Genomic DNA, 25,078 nt, shown 5'->3' with positions numbered 1-25,078 from the left:
ATTAGTAATAATATATGGAAAGCATCTCCAAATAAAAAAATGCTCTAATACAAGATGAGAGGATACCCTTAATGCTGAGTTATCATGATGTAAATGAGAATATTTTTATAATCTCTTATGCAAAGATTTTGTTATTCAAGATTTGTTATTGCGGGAGACAACTGAAAGGAGTGAGAATTAATGCCAGAATGGCACAAAGGGGCATAAGTATAAATGGGAGTCAGGGCCCTTCTATCTAAATAAATGTCATCATCTTTTACAAATCTCCTTACCGCCACTTGCTTTAAGCTTGATAGTCATTAATTCTTCCGAAATTTTGCCCTTTTTTATGGTTTGTGCATTCAGAGGACAACCAGACAGGCTGAAACGGATAGGAAAAAAAACATTAGCACCCACTTGAAAATGGCAACAATCCTTTCAGGCAATATTATCATGCACTTGGACAGACCTTTGTACCTAAGGTCATATCAGTATCTCCATTATAGCACAGCTTCGGAAAATGACAAAACTCATAAAGAGCCATTTAACTGTATATTCCAGCTTGAAAACTGGCACAGAAATCTCAGCCTATAAGCAAACAACTCTTAAGTATATTTCAGAATAATCAAAATAGAGGTGGCAGACGCTGTTATGTGAAGATGCATTTACAGAATTCTTGAAGTTCTAACACTTACATATAAAATCTCTTTATTGTTTTTATTAATGGCTCGTGCTCCAGAGGAGAGGGCCAATATGGGTCCTTTAAAATGGCAAATTTACAATCCTAAAAATATTTGGTTAATGGGACGATTTCCGCGGTGCACAACTATTGCATCATTTTTTTGATACGTAGTAGTGATCAATACAATAATAACTCTGAATACACCCTATAGGCTGTAATAGCTTTTTTTGAATGGTTCTATTATATAGTCAGTTTGCTTTTTAAACACTGTTCACATTAAAGTGCATTTTGCTATTTCAAAGCTTACAGTTTCATCAACTGGTAATTATCTGAGGCAATTTTTATAGCCCACTAAAGGGCTAAAATGAATTGCACTGTCTTAATACTATCTTTATAAATAACAAAGAAGAAATACCCATATGCTGAAGAACTGGCAGAAAGATATGTATTCAGATGTAGCCAAATAAGGAGTGAAGGAAAATTTTGTTCCACAGAAAAAAGGTTAATTTTTGTGTAAAAACTAAAACAAAAAATCCTAGCAGACATGGTGTTTTCACATTGAGAAAAAAAGAAAATGATCTTTGCAGGTTAAAGTTACCTTCACACTGGTTTAGTTAAAAGTTACATAGGAAAGATGCTAATTCTCCAGTTTTAATATTCTGCTTTAGTATCTCTGTTCAAAGCAGACAGCTAACTGGAAGAATGTCTGAAAGCCATGGTTTTCTTATGTTTCAGATCTCCTTGGAAAGGATATCATATCACAAAGCTATATTTACTTCCTTATTTTAACTAGCATGATCTTCAGTGTGTTCCAGCATTATGTAGGACAGAAATCATCTGTAGGATGTGTTGCAACCAGACAGCATACTATTTATGTTATTTGCTTAATTAGCACCAGTTTACAGTAATGTCCTGATGTAATGCGGGATTATAAAGTCAGGGTAAAACTGGACTCTGAATTTGTTCATGTCACTTTGTACATTCCTGTATTGGATAAGTTGCTTCAGAGTGTAAGAAAGAAAGCAAAGGAGGTATAGAATGTAGACTTAATTCCTTCTACAGACAGAATACCAAATTTTACCAGATATTAATTCAGATTCTATAGACAGATTCTTTAAGTAAATATTGACTGAATTTGGTCAAATGTTTTTACGATGATATAAAAAATCATGGTGTTTATTGTTACTTATGTGTGGTTATATATGTGATTCCTGCTTAGGGTAGTTTTCTTTGTTAGATTGTTGTAAATTCAAACTTGTGTAATCCATGTTTACTTCTTTGTGTGGTTATAGCTATTTAAATACAAAGTTTATGAAAACAGCTTTTCCACTGGTAGAAAGATGAAATTAACACAGCCATTGCTCTTACTAACTCTTTTCTGGTGACATTTCAATGATATTTGCAGTTTCTGTAAAAGATATACAGCTATTTGCTTAGGGAAGAACTCTCTTAAATTTTAAACTGCACAGACACTGTGCTAATCTGAAGAAAAGTCCTGGGAAGAAGAGGTTAAAAGTTGATTCCAGCTCTGTGAAAGTTAATCTGATCTATATTACTTCAGCTGTAATGTAAACTATGTTGTTACTCAAAAGACTTCAGCACAATTTATTCAGACTGTAACCTCGCATGTTGCCAATTCAACAGTGGAACATTAAGAAAAATGAGAAGAGAAAACACAAAGTTATACCTTCTGTGGGTGACAAAAACATTATTAACATGACCCAGTCCGTTGCAGCCTGGCAAAGGACAGTGTGGCAGCTCTTGTTTGTTCAGTTTCCAGGATAGTGAAGACCCATTGACAGGACTCTCCTTCTGTCTCTTGGCAGCCAAAGGACAACCAGAAGCAGTGCGATGAGAAGTGTATTTACCTGATATGTGACCTTGGCCATCACAGCCTATGACTGGACATCTACAGAAACACAACAAAAAAAAAACGTTTTCGCTGGAGAGAGCAAGCAAAGACAGTCTCAAGAAAGTCTGAGAAAATAATTTCGGGTGCCTGTGCCACTTTGCGTTAATGGATTAAGACTTGGTCCCTGGTGGCACACTGTACCCGAGCATCCAATTCACATCAAGATGAATTGTGGGAGTTCAGCTAATTTTAAGTTTAAAGTAATTGGAACAATGCAAACAGGGACAGCAGTTGCTCTTCACTGTTCAGTCTCCAAGGTGATGTACTTCACCAGCTTCTCTAGAAGGAGAAACTCTTGGTTCAGCTCCAGCTCTAGGCCCTATTCTCTCATGGCTGGGGCATCTCCTATGATCCCTCAGTTCCTGAGCTCTTTGGGCTTTTTTCCCTCTTTCTCTGTCAGAGCACTGCTTTTATACTCACTTAAGTTCAGGGTCTTCTTTTTCTTCCTTGGTAGGAGTCACTTTGATACCTCCTTTCCTGGCACGAGGACAACCAGATAAGCTGAAAGAAACACACAGAATAAAAACTACCTTTTCCTGCTGCTGCTTGCCAAGATCCCTGAGCTCTGTAGCCCCATGTGATGGAATGGTTTTTACCTTCTGTGGGATGCATAGTTCCCTGTCACGTGGCCAGAGCCATCACAGCCAGGTGTCGGGCACCTATGGAATAACACAGAGGAGCTTACAAAATTCAGCTTCCAAAACACAGAGTAAATATGCATACATTTTCCTCTTTTTGTAGGGTGGAAGAAAGAACAGCAGAGCTTTGCTGAATAATGAAAGTTTTGCTGATTTTTCCTTAAATGAGCATACTCCTTTCATATATTTTTTTTCTTTTATAGCAGAGTTTTAGTAGGAAATATGAAATATATTGCATATCATGTGTAGATTTAATTAGTTTATAACACTGTTTGCACAAAAGATTTTTCCTTGTATATGATCAACATCACAAAAAAGAAACAAAAACCAGCTTGATATAGATCTATTTGTAAATTTACTGTTATGTGTTTGTTTGCTATTCTTCTGATGTTTTCAGGTACAGATATAAATAAGCACTTTGCCAGTATTTACAGAAGGGAAAACAGAAACAAAGAAACAGTTTCTCTTTTGGGCATCAGTAGATGATAGCCAGAATTTGAATTTAGTAATCTGTATATTCTAGCACTGTAAGCATATGACAGGACCAGATCTTTCTAGCACTAAATTCAATTGGGTATTCAGTTTGGCAATTGGATTATACTTCAGTCTCATAGTTAAGGGGTTTCTGCGCGTGTGTGTGTGTGTGTGTGTGTGTGAAACAAACAAGCATTTTTAAGTATGAATGTTTAATACTAAATACTAACCTGCCTGTTACTCTGTTTTTGCCAGTGGTTGGGGAGGGTGGCCTTGCTGCTCATATATGAAGAATGTGCTCCAAAAGCCTACTGGATTCAGTAGGTTTTTCTCCTGACTTTTGTGTGGTTTGGAGCGGGGCCTTCCTGGTAGCACCTTCCTTCTAAGAAGTTCTTTTTTCTTTTTTTTTTTTCATTAATTAATTTATTTATTTTATTTAAGGCTATTCTATCTTTTTGTGGGGTTTTTTTTGGTTTTGTCTTGTGGTTTGGTTTCAATTTTGTTTGGTTAGTTTGTTTGTTTTTAAGAGAAGAGAAACACCTCAACACACAAATCTGCACAAAAAATAAGTATCTACCTTTAAAATTCATGCCAGCCATTTCTATATTTCTGTATTATACAGCACAAAGCTCTTATTCTAAGCATCCCTAGGGGCCTTCTAAATGCTATGCTTTGTACAGAGTATCAGAATTACAGAAAGTTGTGGCAAATAATCTTGTACTGAACCATTAAGGAAACTTGCATTGTTCAGTGCTCTTTTAGGGGTCTCAGTTGTTACTGTATCTTTCCTGATGGGTGATTTAATCTAGTCATTGGTAGACTGCCATGGGAAACACCTACAAATAGAATTGTAATAGCACATCTGAGTGTGCAGGTGTATCTCTTCACAGAATATTTAAAACTATTTTTCTGTGAACAATTAATTTGTCAAAAATGTGATTTCTTTTGGACATGACCAGATTTATTCACCGATTCAAGTAGAATTCAGCAAATAATTTCAATTGAAGAAAAAGGAGACTTTTTTTTTCCCTAAACATAATGTCAAAACATTTCATGATGACATTTTCTGAACAAAATATTTTGGCAGAATGACATGCCTCACACTGACAGCAAAGGTAGAGGTGTGGGTTGCAGAGTGCCAGATATGCTCAACTGTGTAGAGCTTAATGTTGACCTGTCTAAGTGTGGGACAAGGACTGGGCGCAATGTCATGTGAAGCAGGCAGCAAGGGCAGATGTCTGGAGAGTGAGAATGCTCACAAGCAAATCCATGCCAAATACTATGGGTATTAATTTTGGCTACTTGTTTTATCAGATGATCACAGATGAAAGAGTTGTCTACATAGACTAGACATGGACTTTAATTCAGTAAGGGCTCTTTGTGGGAGAATCAGAGTGTTACAGACTCAAAAAAGACACTGAACTAAATTTAAATCTCCCCATTTGTATTTATCACTTCTGACACCACATAGATTTCACAACCAGATTAGGGTCCAAGGTATTCTTGAGGTCATTAAAGATTTGAGGCTGAGATTTTTATCTATACTGATGATATTTCAGGTGGGCTACTGACAAATTAACAAGAAGCTTCACCAGCAAGACTGCTAAGCTTGACCACTGGGTTGGGTTTTCAGAATATTGGTTATACCTTTGTATGGACTGTGAAATTCCACAATACAAGATACACCAACAAACAAAGTATTGCCTTATAGTCAGTAATACTGTGAATCTTCATCAGCTTTTAACTAGTTGATGAGTTTGGACTAGTGCCCCAGCTTAGGGAGTCATCCCCTGTTATGGATGCCTGTGCAGAATATCAGATTTACACTGGAGGACCAGAGGCCTCAGGAGCTCTAGGTAAAAGGTGTCAACTCTCAAGTGGATGTAGGTTACAGATTCTTTTACAATTCATCTTTTTTTTTTTTTCCCACGAACAGGTCTCTCAGTTATTTCACATAGAAATTCTAGTAACTGTGCACCGTGTACAAGCAATTTTTTCCCTTCTCTAAGAGGGTTGCTTTGTCTTTAAATAGATGAACTACAATTGCACGTAAAATCGGTACACTGCGCTTCAGATCTAGGAGCCTTTCTGGTACTTTTAGTGCCTAGAAAGATCACAGGGATGGTTGTAGTTAACTGTAGTTAACTGTAGTTAAGCCAACTGACCACGGAGGTCAGCTAAGAAAACTACTGAATGAAATATGGCGTGCTGCCTAGGCAATATCCATCAGTATTTATATGTTGTGTGAAACCTAATGAGAAGAACTGCTAGATCTCTCCTGAAAAATGGACAGTGCAACAAACATGTCTAAGGATAGGACTGACTGCTTATTCTTCAAATTTTCTGAACTGCAGGTAAATACCTTTCTAAAGCATACTTTTAAAATTCTTTAAGGCTTGATAAACAAGCTCTTTGATGAAATAGGATAATCAATCATAATTATCCCTTACAGCTATAAAATCTGAGTCGTCACCAATTTTGGTGTGGTTTAATTTGACCACTTAGATTTCTCTGTGCAGTAAGAATCCTCAGATAAAATATTTTTTGAATCTGAGTCAAAGGCTCGCTTTCTGAACAGATCTTCCTTATTTCCAAACTGTAGATCACATGGAAGTCGTGTATCTTTGCTGGCTTAGAGTTTCATAATTAATGCCAAAATCATATCTTGATTCTGGCAAATTAAACATGAATAACATTTGGAAAAAATACACAGCTTTTTCATATTCCTGCCTAACTACATGGGAGTATTTTTGTGGCCTGATTCTATGAGCATTTATGCCCTTTGCTCACATAGCAATAGTAAAATTAACTATTGATATCATATAGAGTACCAGTGCAAGCGCGATTGCAGTTTTTGGCATGAGATTCCATTTAGGTAATGTGCATCAGGAGCAGAGTTTTGTTTAAAATTTCACCTGAACTATGTTCGCAGGAGCTGAAATAAGGTGGTATGCTCATAGAAAATAATTTTATTTAGCCCTTTTTCTTTTTGCGAATTGTCTGTGAACAGATTTTGATTTTTGCTCTTTTTCTAGTTAATTGAAATTAAATGCTAAGTGCGTTATGCAACATATTTCTGTCTGTGAAATGTCCATGAACTTTGACTTTGCCTTTCACAACTCACTTATTATACATGTCGTACAGTGTGCAGTTTGTCATTTAAGTCATATGCTGTTGCTCCTCTTTCCTTATGGCATGACCAAAACTCTAGAAGCTTTAGTGGAAAAATAACCATATTGGTATGCAAATTTCCTTGTTCACACATGAATATGGGGGGGGGGGGGGGGGGGGGCTGCATGAAGAGCAACTATTCAAAATATTTGTGTGAGTGTCTATGTATGGCAGAAAGCCAACAAAAGCAGGGACAAATATATATGACTCAGCAAACGATTTCAAATTTGTCAGCATTTTTGCAAGTCAGTTCCTTGATTTTTGTGCTGCTCCTTTTAAAACAAGCTAAACCTGAATTTTATACCTTTGAGGCTCAGCAATGGAAAAAATTGAAGCACTGTGCCAATGTGTCAGTTTACCTACTGGCTTTGGGAACTGCATTGAACAGTTGCCCGTACAAATGGCCTTTCTTTGCCATTTTGCTGCATCTCCACTAGGTTCAACTCTGTAGCTGCCGTCAATTCAGCATTTTGTTTATAATTCAAGTTGACAGACCAGGGAATAAGACCACTAACAGATGATCTGGGGAGGGAAGCTAAGCACTGAGTCAAAGGTAAATGTAGTCACTTCTGCTATTAATACCATCAGAACAGCTTAATAATGCCATGATCAAAGTTTATTTTCTTCTATCTGGTCTAAGATGTACCTAAAGGACATAAAGGACAGTCACAGGATTCTCCCCTTTTTACATGTATTCATGAGTTTTTCCAAGCCATCTATTATGTGATCCAATTTACAAGTTGCAGAGGGAAAGCTATGAAAGAACTCTAATTATCCTTTCCTCTTCCCCACATCCTTATTGACAAAGCCAATTCAATAACTAGATGACTGGTTGCCAGTGCCTCTCTTGACTACAGATTTTTGAAATATTCATATGTCCCTATACATCTGTCTATATAGCAGAGCCTGCACAGTCCTTTTGTAAGTGACATTTCATGGTGAGAATTATGCCAGCACAAAATCATATGACTTGATGTCTGCTTCAGTGACATTAAACTCATAGTGTATGGTAATGAATGATAAAAAAAATGATTTGCAGGAGTTGTCTCATTTTTAGACTTATTCTAACTAAATTTATTCTAACTAAATAATTCTGAGTTTATTCTAACTGGATCAGACTGAGTTGTTTGCCAGATCAGTCTCCCACATTAGGTATTTTCTATTTCTCTCTGATTCAGAAATAGTATAGAACAGCATCTCTCCTAGAGTTTAGTTTTTCCCCAGGTCCTGGTTTATTCATGAAAATGAAGCTTTACATAAATGAAAAAGAGAAATGGAGAAGAGTAAACTCTTTTTCCCTCAAAAGCTTTCAAACTACTTCAAGTTTCAGACAAAGGTTTGATGTAACTCAGAGCAATTAAAATGAACAACTGCATTAACGTTGGGAACATGTTGATCAAAGATAAATTACAATGACATCTGTGCTATTATCAACACTTACTTAAGCTCCTGCGAGTTAGCAGCCATAAGGGATTTTAATGTCTTGTCAGCTAATGGGCATCCAGAAACGCTGAAAAAAACCCAATGTAAAATGTTTTACTAAAACAGAACCTTTTTTCTTTTCCTCAAACAGCAACATCTAGACACTCTGTGACTTAAAATGGGAAAAAAGAAATCCTCAAATAATCACTCTTGGTAAAAGAGGAGATGCCAATATCAGGCTGTAGTTCTTAAATTACTGGAAAGATTCATGGTTAGGGTCAAAGGCTAATAAGCCTCTGTAAAGTTTTGCATGGGAAAGCACTGGGACACAGACTCCTGCCTTTCTGTTGTCTACATGAAGGGCAGGTGGGGCACCTGGTCCATGAGGCTTGGAAAAAGCAGCAACAGCTTCCAACCTGCTCCCAAAGGGAAAGACAGGAAATTATTATTTCAACCCCTTGGCTGACAGTTGCCTATTCTGCGGAAAATATTTAACATTCACAGATTATGTTAGCAGACCTATGAATTTCAAAGCTTTTCATAGAGATATCTGCAGAAACAAAGCCATTCATAAAGATATCTGAAGAAACTTCATTTAAAATCTCATGTACCAGCATCTGTACAGAGAATGCTTGTACAGATAGGAAAAGGCAGACTTTACTAAATGACTTATCTATAGTTCTTAACTGAGAAATGGAGCTACAGCAATAAGCATATGCTGCTTAACTCCATCAGTCAATTGAGTCCAGACCTTCAGAAAATATTACAAAACCAGGAAAACCAGACACATTTCTGTACGCATTATTTTCTGCAAATTACTTTTGAATATTCATTCATGGGTAGTATAAAAATATTCAAAGATGACAATAGTTAAAAGTAGCTCTATTTCCTGTTTTAGGCTTCCTGTTGTTTCTTACCTGCGGTGTGAGGCATAGTTTCCTGTTACATGACCGCTACCATCACATCCTGGAGTTGGACAACTATGCAAAGAACATGCAGTTAGAAATTAGAACATATATAAGACACCACATAGCTTGCCCTATGCTGCAGTGATGTTCATCTATACACATCTCAAGACTGTCATGACACTGCAGAAAACTGGTAAAATTTACATTACACTTCTAGTTTTCAATTACTCCTTGAAGCATAGATGGAAAAAAAATTCCTATTTCCACTATACAAGTGAGTCAAAATGTTTGGGTTTTTTTTTCATCTATGTAAGGTGAAACCATAATGCTTTGCATAAATGTTTTGGATTACTAATTGGGTTCTTAAAAGGGCAGTTTTATTATTGGTACCAAATTTTGACAACAATTCATAAATATTAGGGCTGATCTCCCTATAACACAAGCCAGAGAAAAATAATATCCAAAATAATTCCCCTGAGTTCTGACTAAAATAAAGCACCTTCTTTAGAAACACATCCAATATTTATTTGCTGACATAAGTGAGAAATTATGTGTTACGGTTGCAGAACGGACAGAACATATGTTCTGGTTTCAGCTGGGTTGGAGTTAATTTTCTTCCTAGTGGCTGATGCAGTGCTGTATTTTGGATGTTAATAGCACACTGATATTAGGAAGGAGTAGAACCAGGACAGTTGACCTGGACTAGCCAAAGGGGTATTCCATACCACAGCACGTCATGCTTGGTCTATAAACTGGTGGAGTTATCTGGAAGGGGCTGATCGTTGCTCAGGTCAGGCTAGGTATCGGCCAGTGTGGTGAGCAATTGTACTGTGCATCACTTGAGTGCTTTTAGTTTTCTGTTTTGTTTTGTGCTTTTTTTAATTTGTTTTATCCCTCTCTTTATATATTTCATTACTATTATTGTTATTATTATTGTTGTTGTTATGTTTTATTTCAATTATTTAACTATTCTTATCCCAATGCAGGTTTTTTTACCTTTTCCAATTCTCCTCCCCATCCTGAATGGGGTGAGAGGGGAGTGAGTGAGTGGCTGAGAGGTACTTAGTTGCCAGCTGGGTTTAAACCATGACAACATCAAGCTCATATAGCTGAATTACAGAATGGGCACCAAAGTTTCCCAAGATATTTCTCATCTGAACTGAGAAGTGATAAGAGGTGAGTGATAAGTGATACACATTTAGCAGGACAGATAGGCTCACTTATATATTATTATGTCACACTTCTTTTTCCAAGAGATGGAAATATGTTTGACTTGGAGAAAATGTTATAGCTTCTGTTTTCACTCAGCCCTTCTTCTGTCATAACACTGAGCTCATTTATCAAACTTGGATACAGTTCTCTGCAAGAAGGCAGAGATACCAAGAAATGCAATTTGTGCATGGATGGAGAGAGGGAAGTGATTTGATTATACCTTTCTACAATATTCTAAAACACCAACCCTGCAGAGTCACTTTATAAAGAGATGTGTTTCTTTCATTGGGCACTTGGATAAGAAGGGCAAGCAGAAGCTGTACAAATACTTCTAGCTAGCGCTTCATACCAATGAATAAGGAGTACTGAGATCCCCACCTCACTATTTTCTCTGAGCTGGCAGAGTGTTAGGAAGTATTTCAAATCTGTTAAAAAGCCTTAAGAAAGAGCTTCATTTTCACAGCCCATTTCAATATGAGCAATGCAGCTCTGGGCAAGAGAATTAACATGAAAAACTAAAAAGCACATGCTAGGAAATGGTACTCACACAATAGTTCACTGCAGCTAAGCTAACCATGTCAGAAAGTTTTTCTGTGCAAGTGTTTATGTCATTTTAAAAACTTCCTCATGATGGAGCCAACTGTATTGAATTGTTCTGTACAAGTTCTTTAATGGGACCATAGAAATGCAGTATGATCCCTATATTATCTATAGATTTTTCTAATAAATTAAAACTATTTCTTATTTAATTTTATGCACAGTTACATTTTAGATACCTATTTCTACTCACTGTTTAAAAAAAATACAGTAAAACCACTGTAAGTTGACCATTGCCCTAGTATTATTATTTAGGAGAGTAGAAAAGTGTTTGACAGACATATCAAAACAGGTCAATATCACAAAGGAATAACTATTACAAAAGAAAAGCCTTAGTCTTCAACAAAAAAACTCACAGTGATTTTTGTACACATTTGATTTAGAAGGGGCAAAACAAACCTGACCTGTGGCAATTTAGATTGCGAACTACAATTACAGATACAATCTGATGAGTAGACAGCATGTAGACTGCATGGCATGAGAGGAAAGAATCTCTCTCCACAGCAGCTTGCATAAAGAAATGTAAATTCTAGAGGCAGAGGCAGAGCTAACTGCTTTAGTGCCACAAGGTGATGGGATGCTACACATTTATTTGTGGGTGAGTCTGCAGTGATATGTTATGGACTGTCATCACTAAGCGATACGGAGTTCACTTGTTTAGAAAGACCTACTGTGGGTTGGGACAAAAAGAATAGTGTCATAAATGATTACTAAGCTGTAGATGACTATTAGAGTGAAAACACCATATTGATATCAAACTGGTACTGACGTGAATCCAAGGGAGTTTTGTGAAGTCTAGATGAGAGTTTAAAAAGTGACTAGTGTTAGGAGCTGGCTGGGACAGTTTTGCTGAAAAATTCTAAACTGAAACAAGCTGTTGCATGCAGAAAACATTAATGGAATTTCTTTGCAATTTTAGATAGTGAAGTTTTGGAATTTAAAACAGAGCAAGCCTGCTCCCTCAGAGTGTAAATTTGTGCCTCCACTGGATTTTAGGCATGACAGAATAACTAACTCAGCTTTGAAAGAAGCAGATAAAGGACTTAAACATAGATTGCCTACAGTTTAGAGAACCCTGGGACAGTTGCATACCCCAATAGCGAATAGTCATGTGCGTCTCCTTGTTCAGCTCCTGCAAATCTACTCAAAACCACCACTCAGAATGACAGCGTAGTCAGCTTTTACCAGGGCAGAGGAAAGCATGGCATTTTTTGTGACTCACGTGATGAGTTCCTTTTTGAGATCTCTTGAATGGAGCTTAGGTTTAGGACTTGGTATGGAGACATCTCCTGGATACTTCTTTTCCTCCATGTTTTCTGGAGAGCTCACTGGATCTTTCTGAAATATTAGATGAGATTGTGACAAAAAGTTTCTGTCTTCAAGGGCTCCCAAATATTCAACAAATAACTTACTGTGACAAGAAGAGAACCTCTTGGAAAATATTAATAAGAAAAAAGTTTTAAGAAATAAAGTTTAGTACCTCATAATTTCAGGTTCTCATTGGTAGACTTTTAAAAATGTTGTGCAAGTATTTTTAAAAGCAGATGCTGGATTAAGTCATACATAAGCAAAATTTTGTTTAGATTTATAAAATGGTGATAAAGGCAAAAGAAAAATACAAGGAGAGAATAAAGTTGTTGAATATATAGAACCAAAACAGACTTTGGCAAGTATGCTCATGTTTTTTTCTGTGCAAGTATATCACTAAGTTTTGTATACAGTTGAAATGAGTCCTATTGTACTGTGAATTAGTAAATTGCAAGCATAAATTAAAACTCCCCTATTTTGTGTAATCATATGTAAATACAAAGCTTTTCAGGTCTGCAGATTGGAATGACTATTCAAAGAGCAGATTCTTGTTGAAATAAAAGTGATAAGAACAAACTGCTTTGGAATTTTCTTAGTAGCAGACTGCTAAGGGTAATTCTTGATTTCTACTGTTCATAGATGAAAATCATCACTGCTACAGTGCTGTTTGATGGATGGTATGGACCATGAACATTCAATTCCTCAAGAAGGAGTTTGGAAATTTGGAGTCCTGAAAGGAAATTTATTTTTGCTTTCTAAAAAGTCTGCTTTGATTGCTCAGAAGTAGCTCGGTTTATTCTGTTTTGAGAATTAATTATTATTATTTTTATGAAATGTAAGTATTTCCTTTCTGGAGGAATGCTCTGTGGACATTGTATCATTCAAGAATTCTCCAAAGCCCATAGCATCAATTATCAGATCTCAATTAATCCCTTCTGGGACTTCATGTTGGTTTTGTGCCTCTGTTCCAATACTCATGAAGGTGTCACCCAGAGGTGATACCTACCTTGCTGTCTGTGGGAGCAGAAACTGCTGCCTGTGGTTGAGAGGAGAAGCTCCCAGCTCCTGCTAAACTTACAGGGCTGGTGCCATAGATGCTCTAAGCTTGTGCAGCTGATGAACATGCCGGGACAGAGGGTCAGGGATGTCTGCAGAGCTGTTAATGCAGAGCAGAGGGCTGAGGAGAATCTGGACTGAAAATGGAGATTCTGCCTAACGGGACTTGTAAGCTCTGCAGGGGTGTTTCTTCTGATAAATCTTCCATATGGTCCTCTATTCTGGCAGCTCATCTTTGCCTGTTTGGAGACTGGATCCTCAATATGACTTCCTTCTGTTTTCTGGTGCTGGCTACCTACTGTCTTCTGAAACTTACACTACACATACATATAGATACCATGCCATATTATTGTTATATCAATTACTACCGATTTTTGCAACCACATTTGTTGGGGTTATTTTGTTTCAGAATAATCTAATCTGCTACAAATAAGGAAATAAAAAAGACGTATATACATTTTTTCTAAACACGCTTTTATAGAGATTGTCAATTAATTAATTTAAATGAAAAAACCCTGATCTATTTCAGGCTTTTAGAATTTTATTTGTAAAGGAAAATATCAGATAAGGAGTAATACAGAAAATTAAAAACAATGAAAGATGGTGCTAAAATGTTAGTACAGAAATAATAAAGAGTTGAAAGTACTCCAAACATGGAAACTAAAATGCTAAAAACCAAAGGTGAAAAAAGTGGGTGTCAGTTTTGCTCAAGATTCAAGATATGTCAAAGGCTTTTTTCCAGCATTGAGTTAAATCCTGGTTCCAGTGGCATGAGGGGTTCTTTTTGCCACTGGAATCCACAGAATGGGGATTTGAGTTCCTTTTCCTCTGTCCATAAGTTCTGACAAACCTTTTTTCTATACACATAAATTGCAGGGTCCTAGAGGGATCGGCAGCAGTGTAAGTCATTGTAAAATCTAAAGTGCCGAAAAGAAACAAAATAGCAACCCAGCTGGAAGGGATCAGATGTCAAAATAACTTCAAAAAACACAGGTAAAATGGTTTACACCTAACAGAATGGAGGTTGAAGAAGTCTGGCTTCTTAGTTTCCCTTCTAACAGCTACTCTGTCAGGCTACATCTGTATCGCTGAATGGAGGACCAATGCTGCTTCTCTAAAAATTTAGTGCATATCTTGCCTGGACCCTAACTATGTATCAAAACCAGGCACTCATCAGCCTCTTCCATTTCTTGTCAATGGTACAGCTGAGAGGAACCTGGAGCATAGGGTGGTGAAAAGACCACTCTGGCTCTCCACTGGGATCCCGAGATGTGTGATGTACTTTAGGATCCACCTGCAGCAAACAAGGGTAGCCATCCCTTTTTGTGCTGCAAGGTATATTAATAGTTTCATATGTATGTACTCAAATGAAAGATATCTCTTGATCTTTTGCTAGTGATGGACCAGAAACTTGTGTATGTGTGTGCATGTGTGTGTGTGAGATATTCATCATGTCACTCTCTGACACTTGCTGCACAGAGAAGACTGATCGAGAATTATGTATATCGATGCTTGCAACAATGCTACAGTATTGTAGTCCACAGCTTCACTTAATAATGTTTCACTGAATCACTTAACAAAAATAAGATTGTAAGATGAAGTTTGCCATGAGTATATTTACAGCCACCAGTATAACTGATAGTAGAGGGATTAGAATTGCAGTATTTTCATTTTCCATCTTTGAAATAATTCTTTTTTTTTCAAATTTTAATTGTAAAATTCCTGAATTGACTTACTAAAATTTGGTTGGGCTTTTTTTTTTTTTTTTTTTACCAATAGTTATACACACATATACATACACAAACAGCTACAATTTCATAGTAACTGCTCTTTCAAAAAAGAAAGAATCTAGTAAGGACCAAAGTGGGAAAACAGTTTGTTTCCTAGTTGACATCCCTTAGTATATTTCCTAGGAATGAGGGGGACATATAGACATTTAAACAGGTGATTTCTTCAGCATTGAGTTAACAACTTGTGCAACTCTTGGTATTATTCAAGCAGTATGAAATCTTTAGACGTGAAAAAGCTGCAAAAGGAAGACAGTGCAAAGGGAATGTAGGCAAAGGAATAATTAAACTGCGCCTTTCTACAAACTTGAATCAGTATTCATGGCCCAAAAGGGGTTGCCTCTGTCTGAAAGGAGTAGGTTGGACCTAAAGGCTAAATATTTTTTTGTCCTCTGCACTTAAGACTGAATGTAGAGCTTCATGTCTTGGCTTGCGTGCTTCTCTAGGAATTTAACTTTAGAGGGAGAGATAATGCTTTGGAAAAACACCTTTAGCACTTTCCATCTTTTGGTCTATTAGGTGATGATCATCACAGCTAGTCAAGTCCAACCATACGTACATTTTTTCCTTTCCCATTTGAATGGATTTAAATTAAATGGCATTAAAGTTCTGAAGAATTCCAGGCTAAAATAAAAATCAGAACCAGCCCAATTGGTCCAAAACTACTATTTTCTGCAAAAAACATGTGTGTATTCATGCATGCACACTACAGAAATAAAGAAAGCAATGAAACTCCATTAATGTACAGATGGAAGTTTATATTGATTTCAGCAAAGACCAGAACATAATGGTAACATGAATAACAGATAATAGCATCTGGCACTTTTAACATTTTTAAGCCCTGAAATCTTTGGAGAACTGACAGTTGAACTAACTAACAGCTCTAGTTATTTCTCAGCACTTTCCTTTTGGAGAGATTTTGAGCTTTTTCCAAATTCAGATTTTTTTTTTTTCTAAGGGGGCATCTGGACAGGCTATTTTTCTGAGAGAGAGAGAGACAATATTTTCTGGAAATTACCACCAAAATTAAGCAACTGTTGTGCATATGAAGCAGATAACAATGAATTAGATATAGTCAGTCATTTTCTTTGCATGAGGATAACTGCCAGTCTTTGGTTTTGAAAAGAGAGCCTCTGGACCTGACATCACTGGACATGTCAACACTACCCAGGATGGCAAAAGCTCATAAAAAAAGGTTTGGTGCCTGATCATCGATTAGGGATGAACTGCAGAGTGCCAAAGCAAGGGGCAAGATTGCCTGAACACAGACCTTTATGTCCTGTCAGGTAGCTTGCCGATGCCTCCAGCTCCCTGTGCCAGTAAGGGGCAGGGAAACAGCCAGCCACCCATTACAGCCTTCTGAAAGTCAATCAGGGACTGGAGGGGATATGGAGGTGCTCCTGCCACGGCTCTTTCACAGAGCTGCAGTGGCAGCAGGAAGGAGGAGTAGCAGGACAGGTCCCCTGCCAAGTCTGTGGCACCAATTGATCCCCTGCAGCAAGGCATTCTAGCAAAGCTGAATGTACTTGCTCAATATGCGTCATGAACGGGGAAGAGCATGAGCCCTCAGCTTACTGCCTTGTGTTAAACTCACTCCACAACCCTGATGTAGGGATCATGGTCTCATTGCTGAGGTAAGGAGAAACATCAGCCCACAGAGGTGACTGCAAAGGGCTCTTCAAGACAACTCAGACTCCAAGAAATGATTCTCCATGGTGCAAGCTGTTTCAGAAGTCAATTATGACAGATGTGTCAGCAGTGCTGCCAGATGTTTTTCTTCAAGCAACTGAATTATCTTTTATTTCCAGGTATTTTTTGAATTGGTGGCCTGGATCCCCTAACCTCAGCCCCAAATAAATTTACCCCATCTATGTTTTCTTGAAGTGCTGGTTTTGAACAAAAGATCATTTTGTAATAAACATAATGTAAAAATGCTATTATTTGATATATAAAACCAAAGAGGGAGAAAAAGTATTTAAAACTGCATAAAATCTCCCATTTGGGACATCTTTTAGTCTGTTTCAGAAAGCTATCACTTAGGCTTGTCCCTGTTAATTATCGACATTTTATCTAATTAGCCTTTAAAGGTGCTGGTGGTCCCTTCTTGATTTAAGGACAATGTAAGCAATCCATATTCTGACAGCCAGGCTCAACAGAAAAAAAAAAAAAACAAACTCACCAGCAAAGCAGAGGAATAAGAAAGAAAGGCAAAAGGAGATTATGCTGCCTTGTTGCCAAGATGGGATAAACAGACATGAAAGAACAAAAAAGAAACAAAAACAAAACGAGCACAACTATCAAGTTCAAAGTAGCAGTCCAGAAGATATTAAAGTTGAAAAATAGCTAAATAGAAGTGTTTGGTGAAATTTTAGTTGCTCTTCTTTGTTCCTGCAACTTCATTTTCAAATTTGGGCTTTTACATTTCCTAGGACAGGTTGAAAAGGGAAGGCACCTTACATACTCATCTAGTTTTCTATGTTGTTTGCTTATCAGATACAAAATATCTCAACTGGTGGAAATTATGTACATATCCTCTTGGGTTATTTTTTATAATCAAGAGGTTCAGAAATTCCTAACTGTTTTGAATATCTGAATTTGTGCTTTCAGACTGTTTTCTGGACCACTGGACTCACTAGTGAAATCTAAGACTCACTGGCAGAGATTTCTTGAAGTATGTTATGTGTAAAATAAAAAGTTTTCCACTGTAATAATATTGTAGGTATGGTTCTAGCATGTGTTTAAATACATAGATAATAAATTATCTACAATTAGAAAGAGTTGATGTGGAAAAACTACTTTTTGTTTCAGCATGTAAAAAGCTGCATTGATTTGGGGTTTCTTCAGTTTTGGATTTTTTTTTTTCTTTTTTTTCTTTTTCCCCTAGGCCTTTGGGGTGTATGTGCTACAAAACTGAGCCATCAGGAAAAAACTTAAAAATCAGTTTCTGTTGATGGATACCTTTGATTTCCTGATCTTAGAGACTAATAGACGTTCACAAGTAGGCTCTGAGAGCAAGTTTTTTCAAAGTGAGTAGTGATTTTTTATGTCACGTTGAAGATGGATTTAAAGCCAGCTCAGTGTTCACAAACTTCTACCTGTGGAAATTGATTCCCTTTAAAATGCACTAGAGTGGTCATCCAGAAGACCATCATATGGCCACTCATCCAAGGGAAAAAGTCATCCAGATACAGATAAAAATACCTCTTTTTCTTCTTCTTTCCTGCCATGGGTCTTGCTGTAGTTGATTGGTGTATCCCAGCCTTCCTGTTCACAAAGAGCCTGGTAGAAGGCTGCATTTACCAGGATGCTGCTTGTTTTGAAAGGAGAAGAGGAAGGAGTGGGAAGCACTGTGCTGGAAGAAGTGAGAGGTATAACTTTGTCTTGGCTTCGGTTCTTTTTCATGCTCAAATCCAGAGTGCCATTTTCATCCACTTCTATCTCAGCTCCCTGACATGCAACAGGAAACAGAGACATGTTCAGAGACGGACATGGTGAGGCTGCAACATAACCATGTGGCGCTTTTAAAGGATAAATATAAATCTACGCTTTTATTTAAATTTATCTGAATCTAAAACCAGATTTTCAATTTATATCAGTTAATGTCCAACTCTTAGGAAGACTTAAGCATAGCTTCGGTAATGATATCCCTGCATCTCAGCTTAAACATAGCAAGTAGAATTTAAATAAGATGCCTCTTAACCATAACCTATACACCCTAAATCTAGTTTTATTTAAAAAAAGTTTAGCTTTAAATCTTCTTGATCTTTTCACTCTTACAGAGAACTATGACCCCAATTCACAGTTAAAAGCATTAATGCATTGTTTAGGTCACCAACAGCAATACTATTATGTATTCTCCCTTCCCCCCACGCCACAGAAACATTACAACATCTGCGGCATGGGGGAGAGAAGGAGGGGGAAAGAAATATGCCTAACAGTAGGAAAAATTTTCACTAGGATTTTGTACAACACTCAACATAAAGCTTTAATCATTTTTTTCCTAGGCCACTAAGGCACAGGTCTGTACTGAGACCACTAGACTGGGAGCTATAAAACGATCTTTAGGAGGTTCTCCCTGATGGTGACCTTAAGCACGAGCTGCCAAAGCCTTTACCACCTGGGAAGAATATCAAAAAGCAGCCTTTGATTACAAGGGTGTGTGCAGTTAGGCGAAAGACTCAACTGCTCTTTCCAGTCTGGGAGAAGATCTCAGAGGAGCTCCTGTTCAGCTGTACAAGAACAATGAAAAGAAAGATCATTGTTCTGCCTCACCCTCTCTGACCGCAGAAAAAGACTGTAAACTCCTCTTCTTAGAATGATGAAGAGCTCCTGGAAGTGCAACTTACTAATGCAAGCTACCAAAATTTCATATTGACATACTGTGTATACAGGGACGAGCATAGACTAGTCGTTGCTATTGCCAATGATAACTGAAGTTGAGTACAGGAAGTGGCTTCTGGAGGAGCACTTGGTAGACTTGTTCTCTGCGTTGCCCTGAATAAGGTGGAAAACATTAAGACTATAGAGGTAATGTCATAGATCCCTTAATGTAAAATGCTGTAATTAACACTGCTATGTGTCTTTTTGTTATTGTCATCACTACTATTTTTTATTTGTATCATCACAAAGCTCAAATATAGCTTGAAAATTTGGGGCTAGGTGTGTTAGGTGCTGCTTAACTGGAGTAGACAGTCATATAAATCCAGATTGAGACTTCCTACCTTGAGTAATGTAAAAGTAAACCACTAGCATAAGTCAGTCACCTAAACTCTCGGTTGGAAATGGAAAAGAGACATGTATGTCCAGGACACAAATTTTCCCATAATTATTAGACCTCTTCCTTAGGAAGAGATTAGACACTGGCACAAAGGGTCACTTTCTCTTTTTTCCCATGAACTGTTGCTGGAGCTTGGTGATTAGTCAACCATTTAATAGCTAAAGATAGGGCAGTGAAACTTCTCCTTGCTTGAAGATCTTAAAAACAGTTGTGGTGTAACTGGGAATTATTATTGGGAATCCCTGAGCTGAAAGTGTGACATGGCCACCCTGATTGGACTAAAACTACAAGCTTCCTTCATGCAGCCTTGTCTTCTATCATTGCCAGTGGTGACTCATTTAAAGGTAAAATGTGCCTGATGAGATCTTTTTAATCAGAAGGGAAATGTTGGTACAAAATGAAAATTTAGGACCCAACAATCTCTCCTTACAGCTTGACAGACAGCTTGACTCCATTTTATATCCATGGGTCTAAGACAGATGCCCACCTAGACTAAAACACTACCAAGCCATCTGCTTGTCCCCCATTCAGAAACTCAGGCATCTCTTGTTTGCTTCTCCTGCATAGCAAAGTTCACATTTTCAATCATACGGCTTAAAGAGAGAGATGTTTTATCATATTTATGGGAAGTAAACACACTTCTAATATGTTCATACTAAGACGCTTTGGTTATATCTTTCTACCCCTTTTTAGTAAATAGTTTAATCTCCTGTGATAGTTTTAAGCCCTGAATTTGACAGTGCAGCTTATCCTGGATAATAACTTAGTAACCACAACATCTTATGCCATCTGTATAATATCAAATACATTTTTATACCAGCATTAATAAACCTTAGTTACAAAAATCCAAGATATTAACTATATCAGTGCCAAGTACATACTCCAGGATCCGGCAATATAGCTCTGCTATGATTGCCCCAGTGTTTTTTGGCTTCATAGTTGATATGTAACTATAGCAATGAAACAGAGCTACAGTAATCAAGTTTAATGTCCAATGTAAAGTAAAATGCTAAATATTGTAGTTGATGACATTTTTCATAATAAAAAAACTTGGGTTAAGTCTGCACAACCAACATTCTCATAAAATTCCAGACCTCTGTGACAGATGGCTTAGGAAAGGAAGCCATGTGACTGGGCTGCAGTAGTTTTATAGTGCAAACCCCATAAATAGTGCAGATTCTCTGTCACTGACAAAATATCAGCTACTCAGAGGGCAATAGAGGCAACAAAAAGGACCCAAAAGAATCAAGGCCCCCTCCTTGGTGAAACTAGACATCAAAAAATAACAGGAAATGCTTTGAGTCTGAGAAACAGGTACCATTAGCAACAGCAAGGAGCTCTGGTTCATAAGCAGTGCATTAACTAACGTAGATATTTAAAGCTTTCTCAGCACTTTCCTGAAATTCACGTAGAAGTTGAGCTGTCCATCGTGTACCTAATTCTGATCAGGCAAGGCTGGGTTGTGTGTTTGTGAAGTAGCATACAGATGGGGTTTAAGTGAGCTCACAGATGCACACAACAATTAAATATAGTCATGGAAAAAATATCCCCTTTTACCCATTGCAGGATGGATCGCAGGTTTACGGCATGGCTTTTTATTCAGAATAATATAAAAGAACTATCACTTTGCTGCCTTCATAGCAAACTCCAAATGACAGAGCAAAAAGAGAGGATAGTCAGAGATACTGCTTCAGTTTTCATTCCTACTCTCATTCCACACTCCTCTCAATATGTCTCCTTTGCTTGTTTTACTATGTTTATTTTTACATTATTTTTAAAATGGAACTAAAAAGACAAAATTGGCAAATGGCAAAAAACCCTAGAGCAGTGCTATGACATGCTGACAGAAAATGGCACTTATTATGCTTAGCTCAGACTTGTAAAGGCTGTGTTCTCAGTGAAGGCAAGATCTTGTTACTGTTGACTCTACTGCATGTGTGAACAGGCCTATATTTATCCATTTAGCATGACATATTTAAAATATAGCTACCAAAACAATGTAAACTGTTCTGATTCTTCCTTAAAAGCATAAGTAAAATAAAGATGCAAATGTATCTTATTATTTCCTAACTTATGTAAGCTTGAGGCTGTGTAAATCTTGGGAGTCTGATTTTGATATTATTTACATTTACATTGGTGAAAACCAGAAAAAAAATCCACTGAAGCAACGATGAAAAATCAATGAGGGTGAGAGGATGCACACAATAATTAAGTTCAGGTTACTCCTTATCCACTCCCACATCAGTGACAGTGTAATCACGCCCACAGGTTTCACAAGCAGGTGTAAAAAAGGTTCCAGAATTAAAAAGGAGAGAAAAATGACTGAAGCATATTTTCTTTATTCCAGAATCTATTCAGTGAAAAGATAAAGTACAATTAATACTATACTAAGATTATATGTCTAAAATGAAGACTAATATAAATATGCTCCATCCCGGGTGATGTTCAAGTCCAGTTTACTGTGAGGCGTCCCTGCCCATGGCAGGGGGGTTGGAACTAGATGATCTTAAGGTCCCTTCCAACCCTAACTATTCTATGATTCTATGATTCTGTGTAAACAAAAAACAGTATCTAAATTCTTCAAGTTCTTTGTACTTTAACATAAAACTTTTTCAACCTCCCTTTTATTTTATGACTATATATTACAGAATATTTTTGAGTACATTATTAAGTCTTGTTCTTAGAACTGAACTACATCAACTAGAACAATAAAGGAAGTAGGGTTTTGTGGCAAATTACTCCTGCATTTTTTCATATGCTTTTGGTCCATCTGATCACTCACAACATTTAATACTCTGTAGTATGTCTCTGGTAATGATTACAAGTTAAGTTTTATCTCATATCTGGATCAGAAAGAGTGAATTATTGTGTCTTATTTCAAACCTGTGACCTTACAGAGATTGTATCATTACATATAATGGGGTTTATGCATTCTTTGGTCAGCATCAGCCATGCAACCTAATACTAAGTGAGTGCAAAGAAACATCATTATCAGTGATTCTGCATTTCCATTAGCAGTTCAGTCTAGTTTGGAAAGCTTGAAAGAGCTCTTCAGTTCTGGTATTTGGAGTAATTCTGAAACTAGTATCTTGCCATCTATATGAATACTATTCTTCATACAACACCATCCAAAAGAGTACAGTTTTTTTTATGCCCAGCCAATAAATATACATGCACTTGAACCTCAGTTATTCTGACTTATATTTAAGCAATTGAGCTCTTCTGCAGCAAATTAAAACACTAATTTGGGTCAAAATAAGAAAATTTGTAAACACCCAGCAAAGGCTGAGACAAAAGAATGAAGTCACAACTTCAGCTCAGAGCAATTCACAAATTAAAAAATGCTAGCCAAGAGTGTACTCAAGGAGCAATATGCACAGCAGTATAACAGGATGGTACCTGGTGATACTCTTGGCTGACTTTTCATCCTGTATTTAGGCTTTAAGGTACTTGGAGTAAAGGACTGCCTGACAAACGTGCTGAGTACTAACTACATTGTTGAAATAATTGATGTGATTATCACCATTATCAATATCCAAGAATGGAGAGATGACATACTTTTGTTGAAAACCAGAATCTGAACTTTAAACGATTTTAGCAAGTGTAATTTTTTTGTTTTCTTTCAATGCATAGAGTGCATATGCCATTTTGTCTAAACAGGTGGGAAAGCCACCAAAACAGTCAACAAAATGTTTGGCAAGCACTAATGATGAGGATACAGATAAACTGTATTGCTTGCAGCTACCTCTGTGAGACATGAATGTGGTGAGGGTTGTAAATAGGGAAGATCCCTGGATGTTACAGTGATGTAGACTCTTGCACTATGCTAGAAATTGCAGGCTAAGTTGTCAAGGGCAATCCTTCTCCTAACTTCAAAGGAAGTTGAATTCAGCTACATAAACTGCAATCAGGAGACTGGTTAGGGGGTCCTGGTCACATGAGAATTAGGCTGATCAGGATTATATTCAGGGGAACAGTTTACCCCAGTACCAGGTGGAGATTGAAAGGCTGATAATGTAATATTAAAGTGGTTTTAATTATTTTTGCAAGCAGTATCATCAAGGTATCTGATGATGCTAGTATTTTGTATGCAGCTGATAGATAATTCATAGATAAAATTTAGGATCCATTTTAATGCTCATTTCAGAACAAATTTATTCTTTAAATTGCTTAATTTATAAATACATAAGTTTAATCTTGAGGTAGTTGGCAGCTCACCTTTGTATATTAGATAGTTTTGGAAGTTTTGCTTCCCAATGGTACTATTAATGTGCAGTCTATTTTCTCTATCCTTGCTACACTTCCCTTTCTTTTTTTGGCTTAAACTCTCCCTTTTGAACTGATACATAATGTATTTGAAAGTTCCTCAAAGTAGTGAAATTTGGAACTGTGCTGTAAAACCATACTTTTTCATCTAAGCATTATCTATATTTACAGAAAAGTAGTTAATATTGAAGGTAAAAAATCCAATTCTTACTAAAAAATGGACAGCACTGGAGGTCAAGAAATAAAATTTGAGACAGAAAGAGAAAAACCTACTTATGAAATACACTTGTGCTAAAAAACGTTTTGGTGTTTTCCTCACCTGTTTAAGCAAGGCGACATAAGCATGCCCTGAGTGAATTCAAGAAAATGACACTTTCTTGAAACGTTTGTAGTTCAACTTCTGCTTTTAAAACTTAGAAGCAAAATCTTTACAGCTCTGACAATTGTGTAACTTGCAAAGGATTTCCACCAAGTCCAGGAAACCCTCTGCAGCCCCCTTGTCCTTGCTCTACCACCACTCTGCCTTCCACCTGCAAAGTGTCATGGCTTGGATTGCTGGGAGGCTTCCTAATGCTGCTGCTATAAGAACAAACACCTTTACAAGGCAGGAGTTTTGATCTGCTAAAATATAGATGATGTTAATCAGTCTTTCTTATGCAAAGGAACAAAAGACTGTGGCAAAGGGCAGGGTTGAGAAGTCTGGTTTTATGGGGCTCTGAACTCAGCCACCCTACAGGTATTTTCAGACTTGGTGAATGTGTGTGCTATCAGGATCAGAAAGAGGAAATCATTAACTCTGTAGTCATCTGTTGATGCTGCATTATTTGAGTCCAAGCACTGATAAAGTATCAAGAGATGTTTTTTATAATCTAAAAATTTGTAAGATATT

At 37.1% G+C, this 25,078-nt stretch overlaps 1 protein-coding gene across 10 annotated transcripts in view; it reads right to left on the bottom strand.

Moving 5' to 3' along the window:
• The window catches only part of ST18 (ST18 C2H2C-type zinc finger transcription factor), a 169,438-nt gene that overhangs the window by 7,067 nt on the left and 137,293 nt on the right, over window positions 1-25,078 (bottom strand). For all 10 annotated transcript variants that reach the window (XM_061448500.1, XM_061448498.1, XM_061448494.1 and 7 more), the window contains 8 exons: window positions 18,348-18,593; window positions 12,218-12,333; window positions 9,196-9,258; window positions 8,298-8,366; window positions 3,170-3,232; window positions 2,994-3,074; window positions 2,349-2,570; window positions 273-361 (listed from right to left, as the gene is read on the bottom strand). In XM_061448500.1, the coding sequence (XP_061304484.1) occupies window positions 273-361; window positions 2,349-2,570; window positions 2,994-3,074; window positions 3,170-3,232; window positions 8,298-8,366; window positions 9,196-9,258; window positions 12,218-12,333; window positions 18,348-18,593 (949 nt within the window). The remainder of the gene's footprint in view (window positions 1-272; window positions 362-2,348; window positions 2,571-2,993; window positions 3,075-3,169; window positions 3,233-8,297; window positions 8,367-9,195; window positions 9,259-12,217; window positions 12,334-18,347; window positions 18,594-25,078) is intronic.

This window comes from Pezoporus flaviventris, unplaced genomic scaffold (genome assembly GCF_033815535.1).
Source record: "Pezoporus flaviventris isolate CSIRO_AGI_PZ_B2104156 unplaced genomic scaffold, CSIRO_AGI_Pfla_v1 ptg000007l, whole genome shotgun sequence".
Lineage (NCBI taxonomy): Eukaryota > Metazoa > Chordata > Aves > Psittaciformes > Psittacidae > Pezoporus > Pezoporus flaviventris.
Note: the sequence above shows the minus strand (reverse complement) of the source record. Positions and strands in the feature narration are given on the sequence as shown.